General features: G+C 42.5%; 1 protein-coding gene across 1 annotated transcript in view; it reads right to left on the reverse strand.

The window, feature by feature from the left end:
• The window catches only part of LOC126335998 (ubiquinone biosynthesis O-methyltransferase-like), a 68,846-nt gene that overhangs the window by 2,390 nt on the left and 44,027 nt on the right, over window positions 1-22,429 (reverse strand). The window contains exon 4 of the mRNA XM_049999476.1: window positions 22,020-22,167. Within this exon, the coding sequence (XP_049855433.1) occupies window positions 22,020-22,167 (148 nt within the window). The remainder of the gene's footprint in view (window positions 1-22,019; window positions 22,168-22,429) is intronic.

Raw genomic sequence — 22,429 nt, forward strand, 5'->3', positions numbered from 1 at the left:
AACACGTGGGGCGTGAGGTCTCCACAGTACATCGATGTTGTCGCCAGTGGTCGGCGGTAGGTGCACGTGCCCGTCGACCTGGTACCGGACCGCAGCGACGCACGGATGCACGCCAAGACCGTAGGATCCTACGCAGTGCCGTAGGGGACCGCACCGCCACTTCCCAGCAAATTAGGGACACTGTTGCTCCTGGGGTATCGGCGAGGACCATTCGCAACCGTCTCCATGAAGCTGGGCTACGGTCCCGCACACCGTTAGGCCGTCTTCCGCTCACGCCCCAACATCGTGCAGCCCGCCTCAAGTAGTGTCGCGACAGGCGAGAATGGAGGGACGAATGAGACGTGTCGTCTTCAGCGATGAGAGTCGCTTCTGTCAATGATGGTCGTATGCGTGTTTGGCGCCGTGCAGGTGAGCGCCACAATCAGGACTGCATACGAGCGAGGCACACAGGGCCAACACCCGGCATCATGGTGTCGGGAGCGATCTCCTACACTGGCTGTACATCTCTGGTGATCGTCGAGAGGACACTGAATAGTGCACGGTACATCCAAACCGTCATCGAACCCATCGTTCTACCATTCCTAGACCGGCAAGGGAACTTGCTGTTCCAACAGGACAATGCACGTCCGCATGTATCCCGTGCCACCCAACGTGCTCTAGAAGGTGTAAGTCAACTACCCTGGCCAGCAAGATCTCCGGATCTGTCCCCCATTGCGCATGTTTGGGACTGGATGAAGCGTCGTCTCACGCGGTCTGAATGTCCAGCACGAACGCTGGTCCAACTGAGGCGCCAGGTGGAAATGGCATGGCAAGCCGTTCCACAGGACTACATCCGGCATCTCTACGATCGTCTCCATGGGAGAATAGCAGCCTGCATTGTTGCGAAAGGTGGATATACACTGTACTAGTGCCGACATTGTGCATGCTCTGTTGCCTGTGTCTATGTGTCTGTGGTTCTGTCAATGTGATCATGTGATGTATCTGACCCCAGAAATGTGTCAATAAAGTTTCCCCTTCCTGGGACAATGAATTCACGGTGTTCTTATTTCAATTTCCAGGAGTGTAAATTCAGCATGAATAACGACAGTATTATGAAAACGGATAGATTGCTACTCACCATATAGAGGAGACGTTGAGCCACAGACAGGCGCAACAAAAGGACTGCTACAGCCTCCTTCCAGGTCACCATGACCAATTATATCCTCACCCACTATTACTTCACCTTTGAGGGCATGACTTAAAAATAGGCACAGGGTACAGCAATGGGAACCCACATGGCAACATCATATGCCAACCTATTTTTGGACCATCTAGAGCAGGCTGTTCCAACCGAGCTCCAGAGAGCCGGAGCGCTCCGGAGCGCTCATTACGGCAGCTCGGAGCCCGCGTGGAGGGGGAAAGCGAACTCACTGCCCTCTGGCCGCATGCAGCCGCAACTGACGCAATAATCAGTGTTCAATGACAGCTATGACTAGCTGCGGGAGCCCTGTACCTCTATTCATTGAGAGGGATGGTCGTCCGCAGTGTCTTGTATGTCATAAAGTATTTAATTCTGCGAAGAGGTTCAATATACAACGATATTATACACGTCTTCACGCAGTGCACTATGATCAGACAGAAGGCGTTGCGCGCAGAGAACTGGTAGCCAGGCTTAAGAACGACATACCAGGAGACGCAAGATCAAAAACGATTTCGTAATACGGAGGGTATCAAAACATGCAACATAGTTCGTGTTCTGTAATGCGTTTATAATTTTTAGGTGAATGAGAGCAGAGAAAACACTACCGAATCTGCAATTCGAGCACGCTACAGGGTCGCTCAAATCATTGCGACGAGTGACAAGCCATTTTCGGTGGGACCACTTGTAAAATCGTGCATGGTAGCAGTTGCAGAATGTTTGTTTCCAATGCAGGTGCAGGCAATTGAAGGGGTTTGCCTGTCGAAGCAAACAACGTCTCGTCGAATCCTGAACATGGCAGCGGATTTAGAGACACAGCTCAGGAAAAAGACGGAGAGCTCTGTTGCATTTTCGCTAGCGCTTGACGAAAGCACCGACATATCGGACTGCGCTCAACTTGCAGTCTTTGTGCGTGGTGTCGACATGGAGCTGCAAGTAACTAAAGAACTCTTCGATGTGGTACGACTCGGTTACATCGCAACAGGAAGTGACATTTTTGAAGCTGTTTGTGAATCAGTGGACAAGAATTTGCCGTGGGATAAGCTTCATTCTGTAGCGATAGACGGCAAACCACAAATGATCGGGCGTCACCAAGGTTTTGCTTCTCGTTTGAAAAATAAACTCAGGGACGATTTCGGGAAAGACATTTTGACTCTTCATTGTTTTATTCACCAAGAGGCACTGTGTGCTGAAACAGTAGAGCTAGGTGGCGTAATGAAAGATGTCGTGAAGTGTGTTAATTTTGTGCGGCGTCACGGTATGAATCACCGCCAATTCAAAGGATTCCTGAAAGATATGGAAGCGGAATATGGGGATATACCTTACCACAGTACAGTTCGTTGGCTGAGTCGGGGAAAATTTCTTGATGTTTTCTTTCCCATTCGTGAGGAAATATCACTTTTTCTCAAAATGAAACGGGAAGAAATGCATTGTCTGAAAGATATAAAATGGATATCAGACCTGGCGTTCCTAGCTGATGTAAGTATGCATCTGAATAATTTAAATCTGGCACTGCAGGGCAAAGGGCAGCTAATGGTTGACATGCACGACCAGATCAAAGCGTTCATGTAACAGTTGCGTTTATTTGAGAGGCAGATGAGTGATGGATATTTAACGTTCTTCAATCGTCTTGCTTCTTTAAAACTACCTGAAGGTACTACTTTCGGCGATTACCAGGCAAAGTTAAAGAAGCTCATCACGTCGTTTGAAACACGATTTCGAGACCTCACTAGTTTATAAATGGAACTTAAGGTATTCAGCACTCCTTTTTCAGTTTCCTCCGATGACTTGTCACTGTCACTTCAATTTGAGATAATTGATTTGCAAAATTCAGCTTTGTTGGAAGAGAGGTACTACAACACGTTGGATTTCTCACGATGGTATCGTTCATTACAGCAAAAAACATTTTCCAAGCTTCACAACAATGCCGCTCCGATCATGTGCATGTTTGGATCTACGTATTGCTGTGAGCAGCTTGTCTTAGCAATGAAAAGAGTACGCCTAATACTTCCGAGCTTGTAATGAAAAGAAAATGTCATGCTACAGAAGCCCAATAAATTTAGTATGCAATTTCTTGTAAAACAGTTGTTTCTTATTTATTTCTCGAACATCCTATTTCCTGGACTAGCATGTCACCACGTCTTAACAGCTAAGAGTATGAGGTTGTCGATCTTGTAAGACGCAGCTGGCACATGAAAACGCTTGCCTTGTCGCCTGCCTCAGCCTGCCGTCCCACCTGCCAGCGTGCCAGCCCACTTGAAATGTCACAGCGAGCGACACGGCTCCCTGGAGCAGAGAGCGCTCCGCGGCTCACAATGGAGCCACGGGCTGGAACAGCCTGATCTAGAGGAATCCTTCCTAACCACAGACAATCCCAAATCTCTCACCTTGTTCAGATTCATTGATGACAACTTCCTAATCTGGACTGAGGGTGACGATACCCTGTCCACATTCCTCCAGAATATCAACATCTTCTGCCCAATTTGCTTCACCTGATTCTCCTTAAACCAACGAGCCACCTGCCTCGATGTTGACCTCTGCCTCAAAGACGGCTACATTCCTACCTCCATCTGTATCAAACCTACCAACACCAGCAATACGTTCACTTCCACAGCTGCCATCAATTCAGTATGAAAAAAGTTCCTTGTATACAGCTAGCCACCTGTGGCAGTCACATCTATAGTGATATGAAGTCCCTCTCCAAATATAGCAAGGGTCTCACTGAAACCGTGACAAACTAGAATTAAGCTCCCAACCTTGTACAGAAACAGATCTCCAGTGCCTTGTCTTTCTAGCCACCTACCACCTCCCACCTCCCACATTCCCACATCTGGCCACAAAGTAGAGTCAGGACCGACGTCCTCAGCAGTTTGATCCCGTAGAACTAACTACAAATTAAAAAAAAAAGCAGCACTGACCTCATGACTCAGTACCACCCAGGACTGGAGCAAATGTATCACATTCTCCATCAGGGTTTCGAAGACCTCTGATCATGCCCTGAGGAATATTCTACCCAATATCCTTCGCAACTGCCCCATAGTGGTGTCCCACCACCGACTGAATCCACATAATACCGTTGTCCATTCCTATTCCACCTCTGCTCTCAACCTCTTGCTTCATTGCTTTCATCCTTGCAATAGATCTAGATGCAGGAGCTGTCCCATACATCCTCTCACAACCTTCTACTCTAGTCCAGTCACAGGCATAACTTACGCCTTCAAGGGCAAGGCTACTTGTGAAAGCAGTCATGTGATTTACAAACTAAGCTACAACCACTGTGCCGGTTGTTCTATGTAGGCATAACTACCACTAAACCGTCTGTCAGCATGAGCAGTCACTGACAAACTGTGGCCAAGAGTCAGCTGGAGTACCCAGGTGCTAAACATCAAGTCCAACAAAATATGTGTCCATTTCAGTGACTACTTCACACTCCTTCCTCCGAACACCAGGTTTCTGAATTACACACTGTGAACTCTCACAACAATATATCCCACGTCCTTGTAACCCCTCTTCCCTCAGCGTAGCCAGACTCTGTCCTTGACCCACTTCTACCCCTTTCCTACTCCCAATACAGTGTTTTCTGTTCCATCAACATATCCACTTCTCTTTTCTCCTCTTCTTCTCTCCTTTTCTTCTCACTTCCCCTTCACCCTCAAACGTCCCAACTGCACCTAGCACCCCTACCCTGTCCCCACCACGTCCTGTATGCTTGTACAAACAATACTACATCCTGCTAACCCTTAACCTGCCATCCCTCCCTCTCCCGACCGTAGCCTGCTCGTTACCCCCACAACCACAGATTTTTTCTCCAATCTGGCCTCAGTGGCTAGAGACAGTGGCCTGTAATTGTGAGTTTGCTTGTGTGAACGTTTTTGTGTTTTCTATTTCAGAAGAATGCTTTTGTCTGAAAGCACAAATGTGTAGCAGTCTTTTTGTTGTGTGATTCAACATATCCTCTATATGGTATCAAACTGTCAATTTTTATAATATAGAGTTAAATACCATGCACTATATTCCACCCAAAAAGGCTTTATTTTTCCATAGTTGATGAGATGTACAATTCTAAATCACAATTTCCTCAGAGTACAACTTACATATACAGTGATAATACTACAGAAAGTTGAAAATTTGTCTCATTTTCCTTTTATTGGAGGGTGTCATATAGCCTCAGTGTATTGTTCCACCGGTTTCGTTTTAGATTTGCTTTCAAGATTGCTAACACATTGGATTAGTTACTAACAAATACTATTAAAACTTCCAACAACAAATTTGTAGCTAGCGTTAAATAGAAAATCTTTTGGGGCTGACTGCAAAGCTTTTTATATCAGCCAATCAGCCACAAACATGAAAATTAAGCACAAAGTAGATACAGAGACAGTAAGGAAAACGCAAATGATAAATGCACCTTCGCTTCCACCTAATTGCAAAAAGGCTCAGTGTTACTAATAATAACAATAACCTCACCATAAAACGGAAAATGGTACCCATGGACATCCTGGAATAAAACTCAAATGTGTAAATATGTGCAGCAGCATACGAACAAAATTCTTAATAAGCAAAAAGCTTTAAAAACATTGTTTCTCTTGATGGTTTCCAGAACACATTCGATGTGTTGAAATGTAACTGAAAGTATTAAACAAACAGAATTGTGACCTTCCTCCCCCCCCCCTCTCCCTCTTGTTGCAAACAACAGGTCGTGTAGACATCTTGCTTTTGTCCAAAGATGCACTTCCAATTGTTTAATATCGATAGGTTTCCAAACACGACTCTTAGGTTCTCTGCTTGTCGCCTGTTGTCTACGCTCTTTGTACATCATTGCTCCGTATGTGTCATTCTCCTATGTATCTTTGTAAAGCTCTTATATGTCATATATTGCCGTTTTTTCACTTTTAGAGCATTGTATTTATGTCCTTATTTCTATCTGGCTCCCCTGTCCACCTTGTCTGCTCTCTACATGCCCTCCCTGTAAACTGTTACATCTACTACTTAGACATCAGTCTGTATGTGTACTCTCACGACTACTACAATTAATGCGTTCATTTGATTGTTTAGAAGACCTGTTTGCTCCTTGCATTTTATCCCTGCTGCCTACAGTATTTCAAAAAGTGTATACCATTCAACATTGTCAAAAGCGCTCTCTAAATTTACAAAATGATGGCTTGTCTTTCTTTAATTATCTTATAAGACAAGACATAAGGATCTGTATTGCCTCGCATTTCCCTACATTTCTCCAGAAGTCAAAGTGATCTACCACGAGGTCGACTTTTATCAGTTTTTTCTTCCTTCTGCAAATAATTTGTTTCATTTTATCGAACTCGTGACTCATTAAACCAATGTGTCGGTAACATTCACACCTGTTACCGTTTGCGTTATTTGCAATAGGAATTATTAAATTCTTATTGAAATTTGAATATATTTAACCTATCTTATGTTTCTTTCATACCAGAGGGAATAGTTTTGTCATGGCTGGCTCTCCTGAGATCTCAGAAAATCTGAGGGACTGTCGTCTGCTACAGTGGCCTTGTTTTTCTTAGATCTTTCAGTGCTCCGTCAAATTCCTCTCATACTATCATGCCTCCCAACTCATCTTCATCTAAATCCTGTCCCCTTATTAAGATACTGTCTTCAGTTCCATTGTATAGCTCTTCTATAAATCCCTGTCACGTTTCAGTTTTCTCTCCTTACTCTTTCCCCAAGTCATGTTTTCCTTTACAACCTTGGATGTTTCGTAGAACCACTCCTTCCTTGCTCTTTTTTACTTCCTGTCAGTCTCATTTTTCTATTCCCTTTTGTCTACTTCACTTGCTGCATTTTATGTTTTTTTTTGTCCTGTCATCAGTTAGGTTCTTTGCATCGTGTGTTCGATTTCTACTGGGCCTTACGTTTCTGTCTATTTGATCCTCTTCTGCTCTCACTACTTCATCTCTCAAAGCTACTCGGTTGTCGTAGCCTTCCTTTGGTACTGTCAGCAACCTCTGGTTCTTACAACTTACCTAAGTCCCTAATCCTTTAATTTCGTACACTTTTTCACTTTCCCCAGTTTTAATCTACAATTCGTAACCAATAAATTGTCGTTATGAAATTCTCTCTAGCTTCTAGATGTATCAAGTGGTTTAAAAACCATGGCTTGGTAGCTAAGCAAAGTTAGGATCCGGCCATTGGAAGGTTGAAGCAGGAATGGCTAGCATGCAACTAAAACATTACAATATTTGGCGCTAGAGCAAGCACCTGTCATGTCACAGAAAGGTAGCGTAGCTATATAAGGTCGGCAGTAGCAACCTTAAGGGTGCGTTTATGCTGCCATCTCGGTGTTCATTTTTCGCTGGAGTGGTCCAGCGATGATGAAACAGCTCACTGTGTTTAGTGATCCACTTAACTCGCATCATCGCTGCTCTCCCTGCTGCTGGCAACGGTTCTCACAAGGCGATGACACGAGACTGGTTTATGTTTGGTGCTGTACCACAGCCTTATGTCCTGAAACTTGGGCTGTGCCTGGTTCCAGGAGGGCCGCGTTTGACGCTGGTAGCACTCTGCCCAATACATGAACAGCTGCAGGGTTGCAGAGTAATTACTCCCGGCGGGCAGCCCACAGGAAGGCAGCACCGCAGGTGCAAAAACGCTACTGGCTAGCAGCGAGTTGTGATGTCCTAGCAGCCAGCTGCAAGGTGCCAGAGTCAAGGATGTAGCATAAACGTACCCTTAGACAGTCACCACTCGACAATGGTCAACGAGTACTCAGCCGAAACCTTGTGGATTTTAAAACCACTTGATGGGGTTGGAAGCTCAAGAGATTTTCATCAGTATACAACGCCCAAAACCTGTTATGTTTCCTTGCACACTGCTGTGTGGTTCTTTAGTTGGGACAGGTGCGAGGGGCAGAGGCTGTTCATGAACAGAAAATACAGATGTAAATTTATTAAATATCTAATATCAAACAGTAAAAATAATATGTAACTTAGTTGCTGTTTTTGAAGCGTCAATGACTAACAGCAGCTTTGAATGTTGAAATATATTCAGATACAAAAGATTTATAAATTTGCCACTCTTCAGTACAAAGTCTATTCAAAAGGTGTCGAGCCTTGGGCACTGTGAAAGTCGGTAAATGCTATTCGACTAGTAAACACACAAAACAGGCTCAGTCCATGAATGTTCCAAGCTACGTACCACTGCCGCTGGAGCTCTGCAGAGGGAATGCTTGCATCTTATTGGCAGCGGCGTAATCGTTTGTGGCAGCGTCCTCGTGCCGCGGTGGCGACTGCAGGAAGCGCGGCGGCGTAGCTGGCAGTGTGGGTATTTGAAAGTGTGGCCAACGGTAAATCGGACGTTACCGCAAACGCATGCAATCGTAATTTGTGGTTAGAGTGTACATTAAGCATTGGCAATGTTTTGAAGTTTAAAATTTGGTTTTGGAATCTCTGTTTTGCAGATATATAGGCTATCTGAAACCTCCCAGTGCCTCCCGGTTTCTTCAACATATACAACTATCTTTCGTGATTTATTTTTCCAGTCTTACGTACTCGCTGTGCAGCTCCATTAACTACAGACGCTGTGTATCATATCGGTACTTTTGATGTTGCTAACATCAGTACTTCATACTATTCATTTGACGTATTTTACAATTTCATCACAACACGCATATGCTCCCATTCCATGGACGGAATAAATTTAACGTCTCGTCTTGAGTGTAATTACATTACATGTACATCACATTGTGGTTGACCTTATGAACATCTTCAGTTCACTACAATTTCCAAGAGCTTATGTTTGGTGCATATGATTCTGCATTTCCATTCTGTTATACACATTTGCATTACGTAATGTATAACATGTACAAACTCAGTGCATTACTTCCGAAACCATATGACCTGTATTTCAGCAATACACAAGCCTAGGTAAGAGTTTTTGGCAATTAATAATCCTCGTTCTACATCCTGTACCATGACATATATGGTCTTTTTTTAGTGTTCTCACATATGCTCAAAAAATGGCTCAAATTGCTCTGAGCACTATGGGACTTGACATCTGATCTCATCAGTCCCCTAGAACTTAGAATTACTTAAACCTAACTAACCTAAGGACATCACACACATCCACGCCCGAGGCAGGATTCGAACCTGCTACCGTAGCGGTCGCGTGGTTCCAGACTGAAGCGCCTAGAACCGCTCAGCCAGTCGGGCCGGCTCTCACATATGCACTTCAAGCTAGACTGTTACATGGTTCACTACTATTCAGTTACACTTTTTCATAAAATTCATTTTTTAAAATCTTTTTAATTGTAATAATAGCTTCTATTTTAATTCAAGTTGTTTCCACTCATGTAGACATGCCTAAATGGCTCTGTTGTATGTGAGCTACTACGTTCGATTATTCTAATTCGAGTACAGTTAGTCATACTCACGTAATATTTTATCTTGTGATGGCTGTTGGTTTTTAACCTCTAGACAGTTATTATGGTTCAATATTATACCATTATGCATTGAAAAACCAAATAATTTCAACTGTAGCATTAGGTTCCATTTAATTTCCAGTTGTTGCCACTCATACAGGCTAACGTAAATGGTTCTGTCATCATATGTTCGATTATTATAATATAACTTCACTGGTCATATTCATTTTACGTTTGATTACTGCAAACATATTCTTTCACAACTTACATTTTATTTTGTGATTTAGATCGTTTTATGTTTACATTGTACTACACAAGTTAATGGTTGCAAATATGCTTTCTGTTTTGATTATTGACTAATTAGTATCTCTCTTACGTCATACATGATATTTCCTTATGACGCAATTTCATGTTACGTAAAAAATGTTATGTAATGCCAGTACGAGTTTCTTCTTCATATAAGTAGCATAAACGTATCGTTGTCAAGTTGTCCATGATATTCGGGCATGTAGGTTGTCACTATGAATGGTTCCTTTGTAAAGTTGCTCTTTAACTTCATTTCTATGTTCATTGCTAGCACCACCTATGGGCCTTCGTTTGCTTCATCGCTCACCTAATCGCCTCGGTCAGTTCTGCGCTGGTTTTCTCCGAACAGACAACAGCACTGTCATGTATGCCTACATGAGGTGAGACCTGTATAATATTCAGTCTATGTGCTCACTTTCGTGATGTTGACTGAAAATTCCGAATATGGATCACTAACATGCACATATATGTCAATACACTTTATCACGGAGCTTCTGACTGATGATGAACTTTTGACACGCGTAACGGTTAAAACAAAAGTTGTGCGATCAAGACCTTTCCATATTTCAAAGTTGTGGCAAATCTAAATCGTCGCCTGCATCTATCATGGATGCATTTCTCCGTCAAGTAATGTAATCGGTCGAACAAGCGCCCTATAAGCCGCCTCTTTCGTGGATGAGTTACATTTCCTTAAGATTGTTGCTATGAACGTCAGTTTATTAACTGCTTTTCCTACTATTTGTTTATTGTGACCATTCCACAAAAGGTCGCTCTGGATAGCTGCTTCTCCCAGATATTTTAGGGTAGATGCTCTCTCCAGCAATTTGACATCAACAGTGTAGTTGTGCAGTACTGCATTTCTTTTCCCATGTATACACAATACATCATTCATCATTCCTCTATAGGAAAATCTGCAAAGCGAGACTGTGTTCTGGCTTCTCTGCTTTCTTGTAGACAACCGCATCATCTCCGATCAGTCTCACAAAGTTTCGACACTTTCTACTAGATCGTTTATGTACACTGAAACAAGAACTGTTCTGTCAACTTCCTTGGGGTACCCTGGCCTTAACAAGCGTCGATTTTGTTCCGTTAAGAGTGACGTATTGAGTTCTGTCACCCAGGAACTTTTGAATCCAGTAGCAAATCTGATCCGATATGCGATGAGTTCGTGTTTTTTTTCAGTAATGGCCGTTAGGGGCATTGTCAAATGCCTTGCTAAACTCAAGGAACATGGCATCAACGTAAGCACCGTTGTCTACAGCGCTATTAATCTCGTGGAGGAACAGAGAGAACTTAGTTTCGCAAGTTGTCTGCGAAATCCATGTTGATATTTACAGAGGAGATTTTCGTGCTCTCAAAATGTCACAATTCCTGAGCATAAAACGTGTGTCATAATTCTAAAATAGACTGATGTCGGAGATATAGACCTGTAATTAAAGCAACGGTCCTAAGACTCTTCTTGGAAACAGGAATACTCTGCGCTTTTTTTTTTCAGTCACTAAGTGCCTTCATTTCTCCAGAGATATACGATAAACTGCTGCTAGAAGAGGAGCAATTTCTGTCTCATAATCTTTGTACCATCTTACAGGACTGGTCTTGATGCCTTTCGTGCAGTGGTTAACAGGCCGAACTCGCATTCGGGAGGACAACGGTTCATACCCGCCATGGGCCATCCAGATTTAGGTTTTCCGTGATTTTCCTAAATGGGTCCAGGCAGCTGCCAGGTGGTTTCCTCTGAAAGAGCATAGCCTATTTCCTTCCCTAACCTTCACGCAACCAGAGCTTCTGCTCCGTCCCTAGTGACCCCGATGTCGACGGGTCGTTAAACCCAATTTTCCTTCCACTACTGAGCGACTGTAACTCTTTTTGTTCCGGTGTCGGTCATCTCCATATTTGCCATTTCGACGTTCGTACGTTGAGTTAAAGGAGGGACCGCATTACTTTCTTCCTTAGTGAAACAATCTCGGGAGGTCGAATTCAGTATTTCGACCCTCTTGATCTTCCGTTTCCATACCAGCATGATGTCTGAGTGACTGGATAGACGATTTCTAACGGCTTACTGATTTTACGCGACATTGAAACCTCTTAGTGTTCTTAATCAGATCGTTTGACAATACTTTATTTTCAAAGTCGTTGAACAACTATCTCATTGTTCTCCTTACGCTCCTTTTCACTTCGTTCAGCTTTTGTTTGTCAGGAAGTTTATTACTTTTCTCGAATATGTGATGAAGCTCTCTTTGTTTACATAGCACTGTACTAACACGCCTATTAAACCAAGGTGATCTTTCCCGTTCCTTAAGACCTTGCTCGGAACATACTTGTCTAAAGTGTAGTGAATAATGCTTTTGCATTTCTTCCTTTTGTGCTCCACAACTTAATCCGTAGCCGTGAATAATTGATGTTTACTACTCACATACTCTGCAATTTGTATCCTGCCACTCTTGCTAAGCAAAACTATTTTTTTTCTTGTCACCAGTATTCTGAATGGTTTGATGCGGCCCGCCACGAATTCCTTTCTGTGGCAACATTTTCGTCTCAGAGCAGCACTTACAACTTAGGTCCTCAATTATTTCCTGGATGTATTCCAATCTCTGTCTTGTTCTACAGTTTATAGCCTCTGCAGCTCCCCATTGTACGATGGAATGTATTGCCTGTTGACTTAACTGATGTCTTGCCAGTCAGTCCCTTCTTCTTGTCAGTGGTTTCAATGTGAAGTGATAGTTGGGAAAGTACCTCCAGTTGCAATGGTAACAGCAGCTAACTGAAAGGCAGTGTGCCCAACCTCCTCAACTGCCACATGCTTTAACCGCAGCGTCCTGCAAACTTGGGAGACTAGTGTAGCATGTTTTTAATGGCACGAGTGCATCTTGTGCTACTCATGACATCAAGTTGTGTCTGAAATGAAGTGAAATTCAAATTAGTAATAGCACTGAGACGAACACACCTAAGGCCATCTTGGTCCTTACGAAGACCACATGCCATTCGAATAAGAAATGGTTAGGACAGTGGCAGTGAAGTCAAAAGATCTTGAATCGTACACTGCACTCTACATGTAGGCTTAGGACTGTTCGGCAGATCATGCATGCTAGTGAAGCAGCTCTACAGCGGATTCTTGTGAAAGTATCTTGCAACACAGTTGTACGCAAAACTTCCGTACATTATGCGTGCAGACCTGACATCCAGTAACATCCCAGATGCTTTCAGATCACATTAATTTTATGACAATTATACCATCATAAGTGCTCCTCGAACCACTACAGCATGATTTGAGATCTATACCACAGACAACTAACTATAAGGTTACTTGTACTAGAGGTCCATTGCTGCTCATTATAGTGAGTGTCAGAAAATGTGGTATGAAACAAATGCACAATGGGCTTCAGGAAATCTACAAGCCTGCTAGGTTGTGGGACATTGGAATATGTTCTACTGTAGTTAGGCGTTGAAAAATTTCCGGCAAATCTCAAAGTTATACAAAGTAATGGAGAGTTTTATTCTATGAAATATTTGAATATTTTATATGAAATGAGAAGGTGGTGGTAGACTGAATAATTGGAGCACTGCACAGTAAAGACTACATAACATTTCACCAAATGCTTCTACAATCTACAGCAAAACTCTAATAAACAGCTTCCATGTTACATCGAAACTGTAACAGAATGCTTCCGTTACAGCAAAACTGGTAATAAATTGTCCCAACGTTCCTGTGTACTTCCAACAAATTACGCCTTGTTTTAACAAATATTGTAAGAAATGGCAGCAGCTATAGCAAACATTATATCAAACTACCTCATATACCAATGGAATTGCAACACATACACCCTTTTTACACCAAAGCTGTATTAAAATGCCCCATTTTACAGCAATAATTATAAGCAGTTACTCCATGTTACAGTGAACTCGTAACAAATTATCCCATATTACAGTAAAACTATAAGAAAACACCCCACGATTCAGTAAAACTAGTAAAAAATTATCCATTACACCTCTGTAATACAACAAAAATCGTTGAACACAACTAGCAAAGTTAAATAAGAGCTGTAGGACAGATCACAGACCCTACACAGTAAGTCAATACAAGTTTTGCTTCACCCACATACTAGTCGTTCTGATACGGGACTATTAATCGATGAGACGTCATAGCTTTTGCAGGTGTTGACTGCCATTGCCAAAGACTTCTTAGGTCCAACACAGATGTATCTACTAGATTTTTTCCTGACTTCATGCAGCATAATGGTTGTGGAACGATTTATAGCTCACAGATATTCCATAACTAGTGCAGTCTCCATTCCTGCCAAATTTCGCTTCTCCTACTGGATTACCCTATGATATCACAGTGAAAGTACATGCTAAGCATGTAATCCGTGTTGGATACTTATAAAAATTCGAGATGGCAATCCATAGTGGCAGACCTTAGTGCAGCCATGTTATGGCTCAGTCCAAGACAGCGATGGAGGGCATCTTAAGTGATGTAAGATCCATTATGGCTGACCTGGGGCTACAGACATATTCTGTGTGGTTACCAGTCCAAATTGGTTGTTTTAATTTCCCTGGCATCACATTCTTATGCTTCCACCACTCATTCATAGTGTCTAGGCACACTAGCTAACAGATGGACTCGTGCCATGTGCACCATACTGAGAGACTGATCATCCTAAAGCACCGTCAGAGATTCACAACCGTCAAGCAGAGTAAAAAATGGTCTTGCACAGTAGATTTTACATACTAACCTCATTCAATGTTTATTATTTCTATAATTCAGTGTGTGTGTGTGTGTGTGTGTGTGTGTGTATGCGTATGCATTGTCATAGTTTTCATTCATTGTTTCTCCATCACACAACAGTCCTTTTACATTGAACATGCAGTGCCTGATAACTTTGAGCAGCACCAGAAATCAAGTCAGCACACAGGCAGAGATCCTGACATAGTGCTTGATATATCAACACAGCACACAGAGTTGTTTCCAAACTTAAAGCTTCCTGTGTATCCAACGTCTGCATTGAATTCTGAGCCACCAGCATTGTACAGTGCACTTGACACATGTGAACATAAATCATGTCAGCACGCACAATCTTTTACAGACATTGAGTTTCCACTGACACCTGTGTCTGCATCACCCGTCAAGACGCTAGCATTACATAGTGCGCCTATGAAAGTAATGTTATTCTTTTCAGTCTACAAGCTGAATGCAGGTGATAGTAAACGGTTTGTTGCACGTTTGTCCTCAGACCATCAGGTCCACATATCAGTAATTTTTGAAGCTCCACGAGTTATTGACATGGGACTGAAAATGATATCAATTATGTCAGAATTTAAGAGAAATGACTGCAGAGTTCAATGGCCAAACTTCTGAAGTGTTACTAGAGTGCATACAGTGTGTGTTGGGGACTATCCAAGAACAGTGAAAACATAAAATAACGAGGACAGCATATAGTGCATCCCTTTCAGAAATCTACATTTAGAAACTTCATTTGTACTAGCTCAGTCACCCTATATACAGGGTGTCCCAGCTATCTTGTCCACCGCCGGCCGCGGTGGTCTCGTGGTTCTAGGCGCGCAGTCCGGAACCATGCGACTGCTACGGTCGCAGGTTCGAATCCTGCCTCGGGCATGGATGTGTGTGATGTCCTTAGGTTGGTTAGGTTTAAGTAGTTCTAAGTTCTAGGGGACTAATGACCACAGCAGTTGAGTCCCATAGTGCTCAGAGCCATTTGAACCATTTTTATCTTGTCCACCCAAAATATCTCTGGAACAGTAACAGCTGTTGGAAAACGACTTTCACCGGTATCAATGTAGGACTGGGGCCCATGAATGGACATATTTGGAAACATTCTAAAACGAAAGCATATGTGTTTTTAAGACAAACTTTTTTTTAATGGGCCTCCTATATTTTTTCTTCAGCAATCCATAGCATGACAAAGCACATAGACCATGGTGTTGATTGCATCGTAATATTCCCATTGTATCTCGAGATATTGAGACACGAAGCTGACGCTTGAAACACATGACATGCGCTGCTAGCGCACGTCCTGAGGCTCAGGCGTGAACCCCATGCTGCCTGTAATCGGGATGTGATTGACATGTGTAATCACACCTCCATTCTTATGGAGAGGGACACTTACTTGTCAATCACATCGCGATTACGGGCAGCATGGGGTTCACGCCTGAGCCTCAGGACGTGCGCTAGCAGCGCATGTCATGTGTTTCAAGCGTCAACATCGCGTCTCAATATCTCGGGATTTAATGGGAAAATTACGATGCAATAAACGCCATTGTCTATGTGCTTTGTCATGCTATGGATTGCTGAAGAAAAAATATAGGAGGTCCATTAAAAAACACATATGCTTTCGTTTTAGAATGTTTCCAAAAATGTACATTCATGGGCCCCAGGCCTACATTGATACCGGTGAAAGTCGTTTTCCAATAGCTATTATTGTTCCAGAGATATTTTGGGTGGACAAGATAGCTGGGACACCCTGTATTGTGCACAAATATCTTAGTTGGTGGGCTTACGTGTGTGGATTTTGTGAAAATGCGTGGGATGCAGTAACAGAGCTTACCTGTTACAACACTTCAGAGGAACCCTTTGCTACAATTTTCAATGAGAATGGTGCTTCAGTATGCAGTGTGTATGATCCATCAGTATCATTACCCAGTGATGGTGCAGAATTCAATAATGGTTCAAATGGCTCTGAGCACTATGTGACTGAACTTCTGAGGTCTTCAGTTCCCTAGAACTTAGAACTACTTGAACCTAACTAACCTAAGGACATCACACACATCCATGCCAGAGGCAGGATTCGAACCTGTGACCGTATCGGACGCTCGGTTCCAGACTGTAGCACCTAGAACCGCTCGGCCACACCGGCCGGTGGTGCAGAATTTCATGCAAATTTGTACTTATTTGTGTGTCCTGTTACGCTAGTTTCAATTAAACAAAGTGAAAATAAATGGTCGACTATATCCCTAACTTTGTTTCTTTTCATTTAAAGCCTCAAACAAACTGAATAAAATATGCAGTTCAGATTACTTACGTACAATTGGCAGAAAGAACAATTTACATGTTTAATCATCTACATTGAGAAGCATTCGAGACGTATCTCACGGAGAAACTGGAAACCTATACATACAGGCAGGAGCATCTAGAAGAATTATAGCACAAGTTTAAATGAATAGCGGCCCAAGAGCAGAGTACATATGTATCTAGTATAACAGTTTTTAATGTGACAGACTGTGACTTTACAGAACTGTTATTAATATATCGAAGAGCCGAAGCAAGTTTTTGAATGAGACGAAACTTAACTTCGTGATGACATAGGGCGACCAAATCGTTGTTTGTTCAAGGTTCCAAACACTTCAAGTCCCCACGTAAGACGCATGTATTGCTTCGAATCCTTGTTCGGCACAAAATTTTTCATAATATCCTTTCAGGCTTTAGCATGAGCATACCTAAATGTTGAAGGAAATTTATTTTGATTTTTAACTTCTTTCATTCATTGTCAATAACGATATGTGACGGTTTCTAGTCCCAGTGAAACACACATCTTTTCGCAACATACTTTCAGGTTCTAACATGCCACTCCTACCTATACGTGAAAAACTATTCTATAGCTAAATTGTCGTGTGTAGTAAGCAACTACGTATATAGGGCTCGATTCACAGTTATCACTGTATTCTTCGTCACATCTAGTTCAAACATGCACACATCCCGCTCCTGGTGAAAGAGATCGGTATTTCCATTCATGGATAGAAAACAACAGCGGTAAGTGACGGGTTCTAAGCCCCGGATGGCAGAAATTCTTCATTTTCTCCCGTCATAACATTTTCAAACATCTCGCTACCGCTGAGAAAATTCCATATCTGGAATTTGACTGTGCCTCCATAACAGTCAGATTGGGTTCTGGGTTCGAATCGCCACCTAATACATACATTACGTCATTTCAAGTTTGTTACTTGGAAATAAAACCAAATTTAACATATTTCGTGGTGTTTTTACAGGGACAACTGTCTAATACCATAATTTTTGTCAAGTTGTTTAAATTTCAGGTTTGTCAACTGATACTGGCTAAAAATGTATTATAACACGTCTCATTATGGTTAGTCAGTGTTGTAGTCGACTCTAGCAACATATATATAACTTTAATCTTTAGTGTCATTTTGTGTTAGGTAACTAGTGCGTTCCGTGGTTTTTGAACTGCATATAGATCAACGTGCTATCATGAATACAGTGAAATTAAATGCAGTACGTTGCTGACGAAGTGATTTCGATAGAGCGCTTGACACTGTTGAGCAAAGTTTTTGTAAGTGGTTAGTTCATTAATAAAGGACTCACCAAGCAAACGATGGTTGATAGGTAGTTAGAAAATCGTCTACAGAACGCGAATACAAGAATGATTGATGAGTTATTGTTACGTTCATTCTTTGTGCCAGGTACCGGTACTAATGAGAGCAGTAACACATTACAAATGTCGCTTCTTCTAATAAATTTGAGTTTACAAGCGTTAACGACTGAATCGGATTTTCCCTGATATTTGCAGTATCATGGTATTGACTTACATATGGAGCTATCGCCATACAGAGCACTGTTTTCTTGTGGTCAATTGTGGTAACCATTTTGTGTAATCAGAGGACTATACTGAAACGAGATTAGAGGACCTACAAGACAGATACGTTACGTGAGCTGCCTGCAAGTCAGGTGAAACGTAGTTCCGGTCATTCGGACACTTTTGAGCATAGTAGTACGTCTCCAACAGATCTATATAATACTGAATGGCTGATCTGATTTAAAATATTGATATAAGGCTGTAGGTTTGCATTAAATCATCGTCTCGTTCACATTATGAGTGCTTACCTGTCGTCAGTGCTGCTAGCCAACGTTTTCATAACTCGCATACTATTCGAGTCAAAGTCAGTTTCTTCGAGGTTAGGAAACACTCCTTCAGAACGGTAGAAATGATAACTGCTTAAACGTTGTCGAACATGAATTTCATAAACATTTGGCGCCACATATCTCTGGAAATCTATCAAGAGCTTGTCATGCAGAACCGAGAGTGTAGTGGGTATGAAATGTATACTAACGTACCAAGAAGCGAATCTTCACTTGCGCTATCATACCATCTAATTGGATAGCATAGGTACAGAAATTGGTGGATACAGATAGTGACAAGTTAATATTGCATCAAAAGAAGGCATTCAAGAAGCAAAATGATGAATAATACTGGATTAAATCAAATAAGCGTGGTCACTGCAGTCCCTAAACTGGAATTTCATCCCATAAAGTGTTCTGCCAAATTGTGTGGAGCTCAATATAGAGGAATCTTCCTAGGTGAATGTACACTGACATGACAAAAGTAATTGGATAGTGATATATGCATATACAGGTGGCGGTAGTATAGCGTCCGCCAGATATATAAAGGGCAGTACATTGGCGGGATTGTCATTTGTGCTTTGGTGATTCATGTGAAAAGGTTTGCGACGTGATTAGGGCCGCAGGACCGGAATTAACAGATTTTGACCGCAGAATGGTAGTTGGAGTTAGATGCATGCGACATTCCATTTTCATAATCGTTAGGGAATTCAATATCCCGAGATCCACACCCTCAAGACTGTGCGAGAATACCAAATTTCAGGCACTACCTCTCACCACGGACAACGCAGTGGCTGACGGCATTCACTTAACGACCACAGAGCAGCGGCGGTCGCATGGAGTTCTCAGTACTAACACACATAACCTCTGGTGGTGGCTCCACAATGGTGTAGGCTGTGTTTACACGAAATGTGTTGAGAGTTCTGGTTTACACGGAATGTGCTGAAACTTCTGGCCCAACTGAACCGAAGCCGGCTGGTGTAGCCGAGGGGTTCTAGGTGCTTCAGTCTCGAACCGCGTGACCGCTACAGTCGCAGGTTCGAATCCTGCCTCGAGCATGGATGTGTATGATGTCCTCAGGTTAGTTAGGTTTGAGTAGTTCTAAGTTCCAGGGGACTGATGAACTTAGATGTTAAATCCCATAGTGCTCAGAGCCATTTTTGAGCTGAATCGATCGTTGACTGGAAATGGTTATGTTCAGCTATCTGTAGACTATTGGCATCCATTAATGGACTTTATGTTTCCAGACAACGATGGAATTTTTATGGATGACAGTGTATCATGCCACTCGGCCACATCTGTTTGCTAGTTGGTTTGAAGAACATACTGCACACCCATATCGCCCAGCATCAGTCCCACTGAACCTTTACGGGGCAGAATTGAGAGATCAGTGTTTGCACAAAATCCTACACTGGCAACACTTTTGCAGTTCCTCATGGCTTTAGAGACAGCATGCTCAGTATCTGTGGGGGACCTCCAGCGACTTGTTGTGTCCATGCCAAGTCTACCTGCTGCACTACACCAGGCATAAGCATCTCAGACACGAAATTAGGAGGTGTCCCATTACATTTGTCCTCTCAGTGTATGTCAGGTGCTGGAAACATATATCATGTATTGAAAAGGTTAATAACGTCATATTCTACACAACCAATAGGTCAGAAACCTTCCACTTCTAAAATAAGAGTGAAGATAAGTGTGATAAATGTGAAACCATGTAGTCAGCTGTGTTGGGAGAGCACTAACTGAATTAAACGATAGGTAACTGACAACTTTCCATATTTCTAAATGATAACATGTCATAATGACACAAAAACTCTGCTAGCTCTGACGTGCACAGGTGTAAGTGGTGTGTGGGGTATGTGGATACCATATTACATCGTGCTGAGCACACACTGCCATGGTTCTAAACCAGCCTTTCACCACTAGCCCCTTGAGTCTACTGGACACATTAGTAAAGGCGTGTGGTAGGTTCGGTTCACTCTCTCTCAGTGAGCCGCTATTAGCAGTGTGTTGAGCTGTGCTACATACCATACTAGACTGATATGGCATCCAACTAATGTACCATCATAGATACTCTGTGAGCAGTGACATGTGAGGCTGAAATAGTCCACTTCAGCCACAGATGAGACTGTACTTTGCATCAGGCAATAGTAACATGCAGCTGACCACCACTTAGCAGCAAGTGCAGATGGCTCCAGGGCATGGAGTAGTGGTGGCAATGTCGTGTCGAGTACCTGTGGACTGGTGTGAGATGGTTCAAGTTCTCTGTGTGGATCTGCACGGCATGTTTAAACAAATTATACACAAGTGCTTACCTCTGTCATACCTATCCTACTGCACACGACTGTGACAATTGTTTGACATACATACATGTTACAGCAGTAAACAACACAGTTTTAAAGTTAGGACATGAGGTGTAGTTCTGACTACCAGTGGACTTCAATCATTTTAAACTTAAAATAAAAGACTTTTTTGGTTTCTTTGCATTTTAAACTTAGGACAATTTAATACAGATACGAGAAGTATTCCACAGGTCTGCCATCTAGGGTCACCATCACAGATTTTTTAATTTCAAACCAAGAGACAACACCCCATACTGGATTATTTAAGTTCTCTGCCACTTTACAATGAGGAACTCTGCCCTACTTCCACAGGGACGTCATAGGAGTGAATTTCCTGCAATTATACACGTAGGGAGTGAGGGGGAGAGGGAAGAGGAAAATGTGGCAACAATGCATTATATCATTTATTACGTCATAGGGAGTGGAGGTAGAAATCTGGCAACAATGAAGACTGCACTGATACTCCCGTAGCTATACTGCTTACTAGTCAAACGACAGGGAGATGTTGTTACTGTTACCTCACCTGTTGATAATGAATATTTACTGTCGATAACCTCTGTCATTGGTTGTCTTTTATTGTGTGTGTGTGTGTGTGTGTGTGTGTGTGTGTGTGTGTGTGTGTGTGTGTGTGTATGTGTGTGTGTATGCACATGCACTTTGTCCTTTCGCGTAATGCTCTCCCATTGCATTTATGCCTTGATAATTACAGGGTTAGGACCTGTCACAATATCAGCAGTTGTCAAAGACTTCATACATCCACATTCCCATAAGTTGCTTGAACATTTCATACACAGAGAGAAACCGAAGATTCACGACTATGAAGTGGTCTGCCACAAAGGCTTCTGAGGCAGGTGGTCTAAAATGCATCTGATTATCATTTTTGGCCCGCCTTTGATACTTTCTGAGACGCTGTTACATATGAGAGGTAAAGTAGAAGCTCACCTGTGTGCTGTACCTTGCTCGGGAAGAGGACCCTCTGCGGAGCCACGTAGCAGCGGAGGACCTGCAAACCTTCACTCTTCAGCAACTGACTGAACTCGCTGAGTGGGTCCTCACAGTGCTCGTACGGAAATATGAACTTCTTCAAGTCCTGTGACGAAGGGAAAAATCCATGACATCGAATGTCCACTACGACACTGGCATAAGTTTTACTTTAGAAAAAAAGAAAACAATGCGTATTGTTAAGTTTTGTTAATGTTTTGGTAATCAGCAGCAGGTACAACATTAGCGAATAAATTAGTGAATGACACCACTTCAATAGGCTTAAATGGAGTACATGCTGAATACTTAATAAAACTGAGGCACAAAATAATTGACATGAACAGTGACAGTGGCTGTCAGGAAAAAAACAG

This window comes from Schistocerca gregaria, chromosome 2 (assembly GCF_023897955.1).
Source record: "Schistocerca gregaria isolate iqSchGreg1 chromosome 2, iqSchGreg1.2, whole genome shotgun sequence".
NCBI classification, from domain to species: Eukaryota; Metazoa; Arthropoda; class Insecta; order Orthoptera; family Acrididae; genus Schistocerca; species Schistocerca gregaria.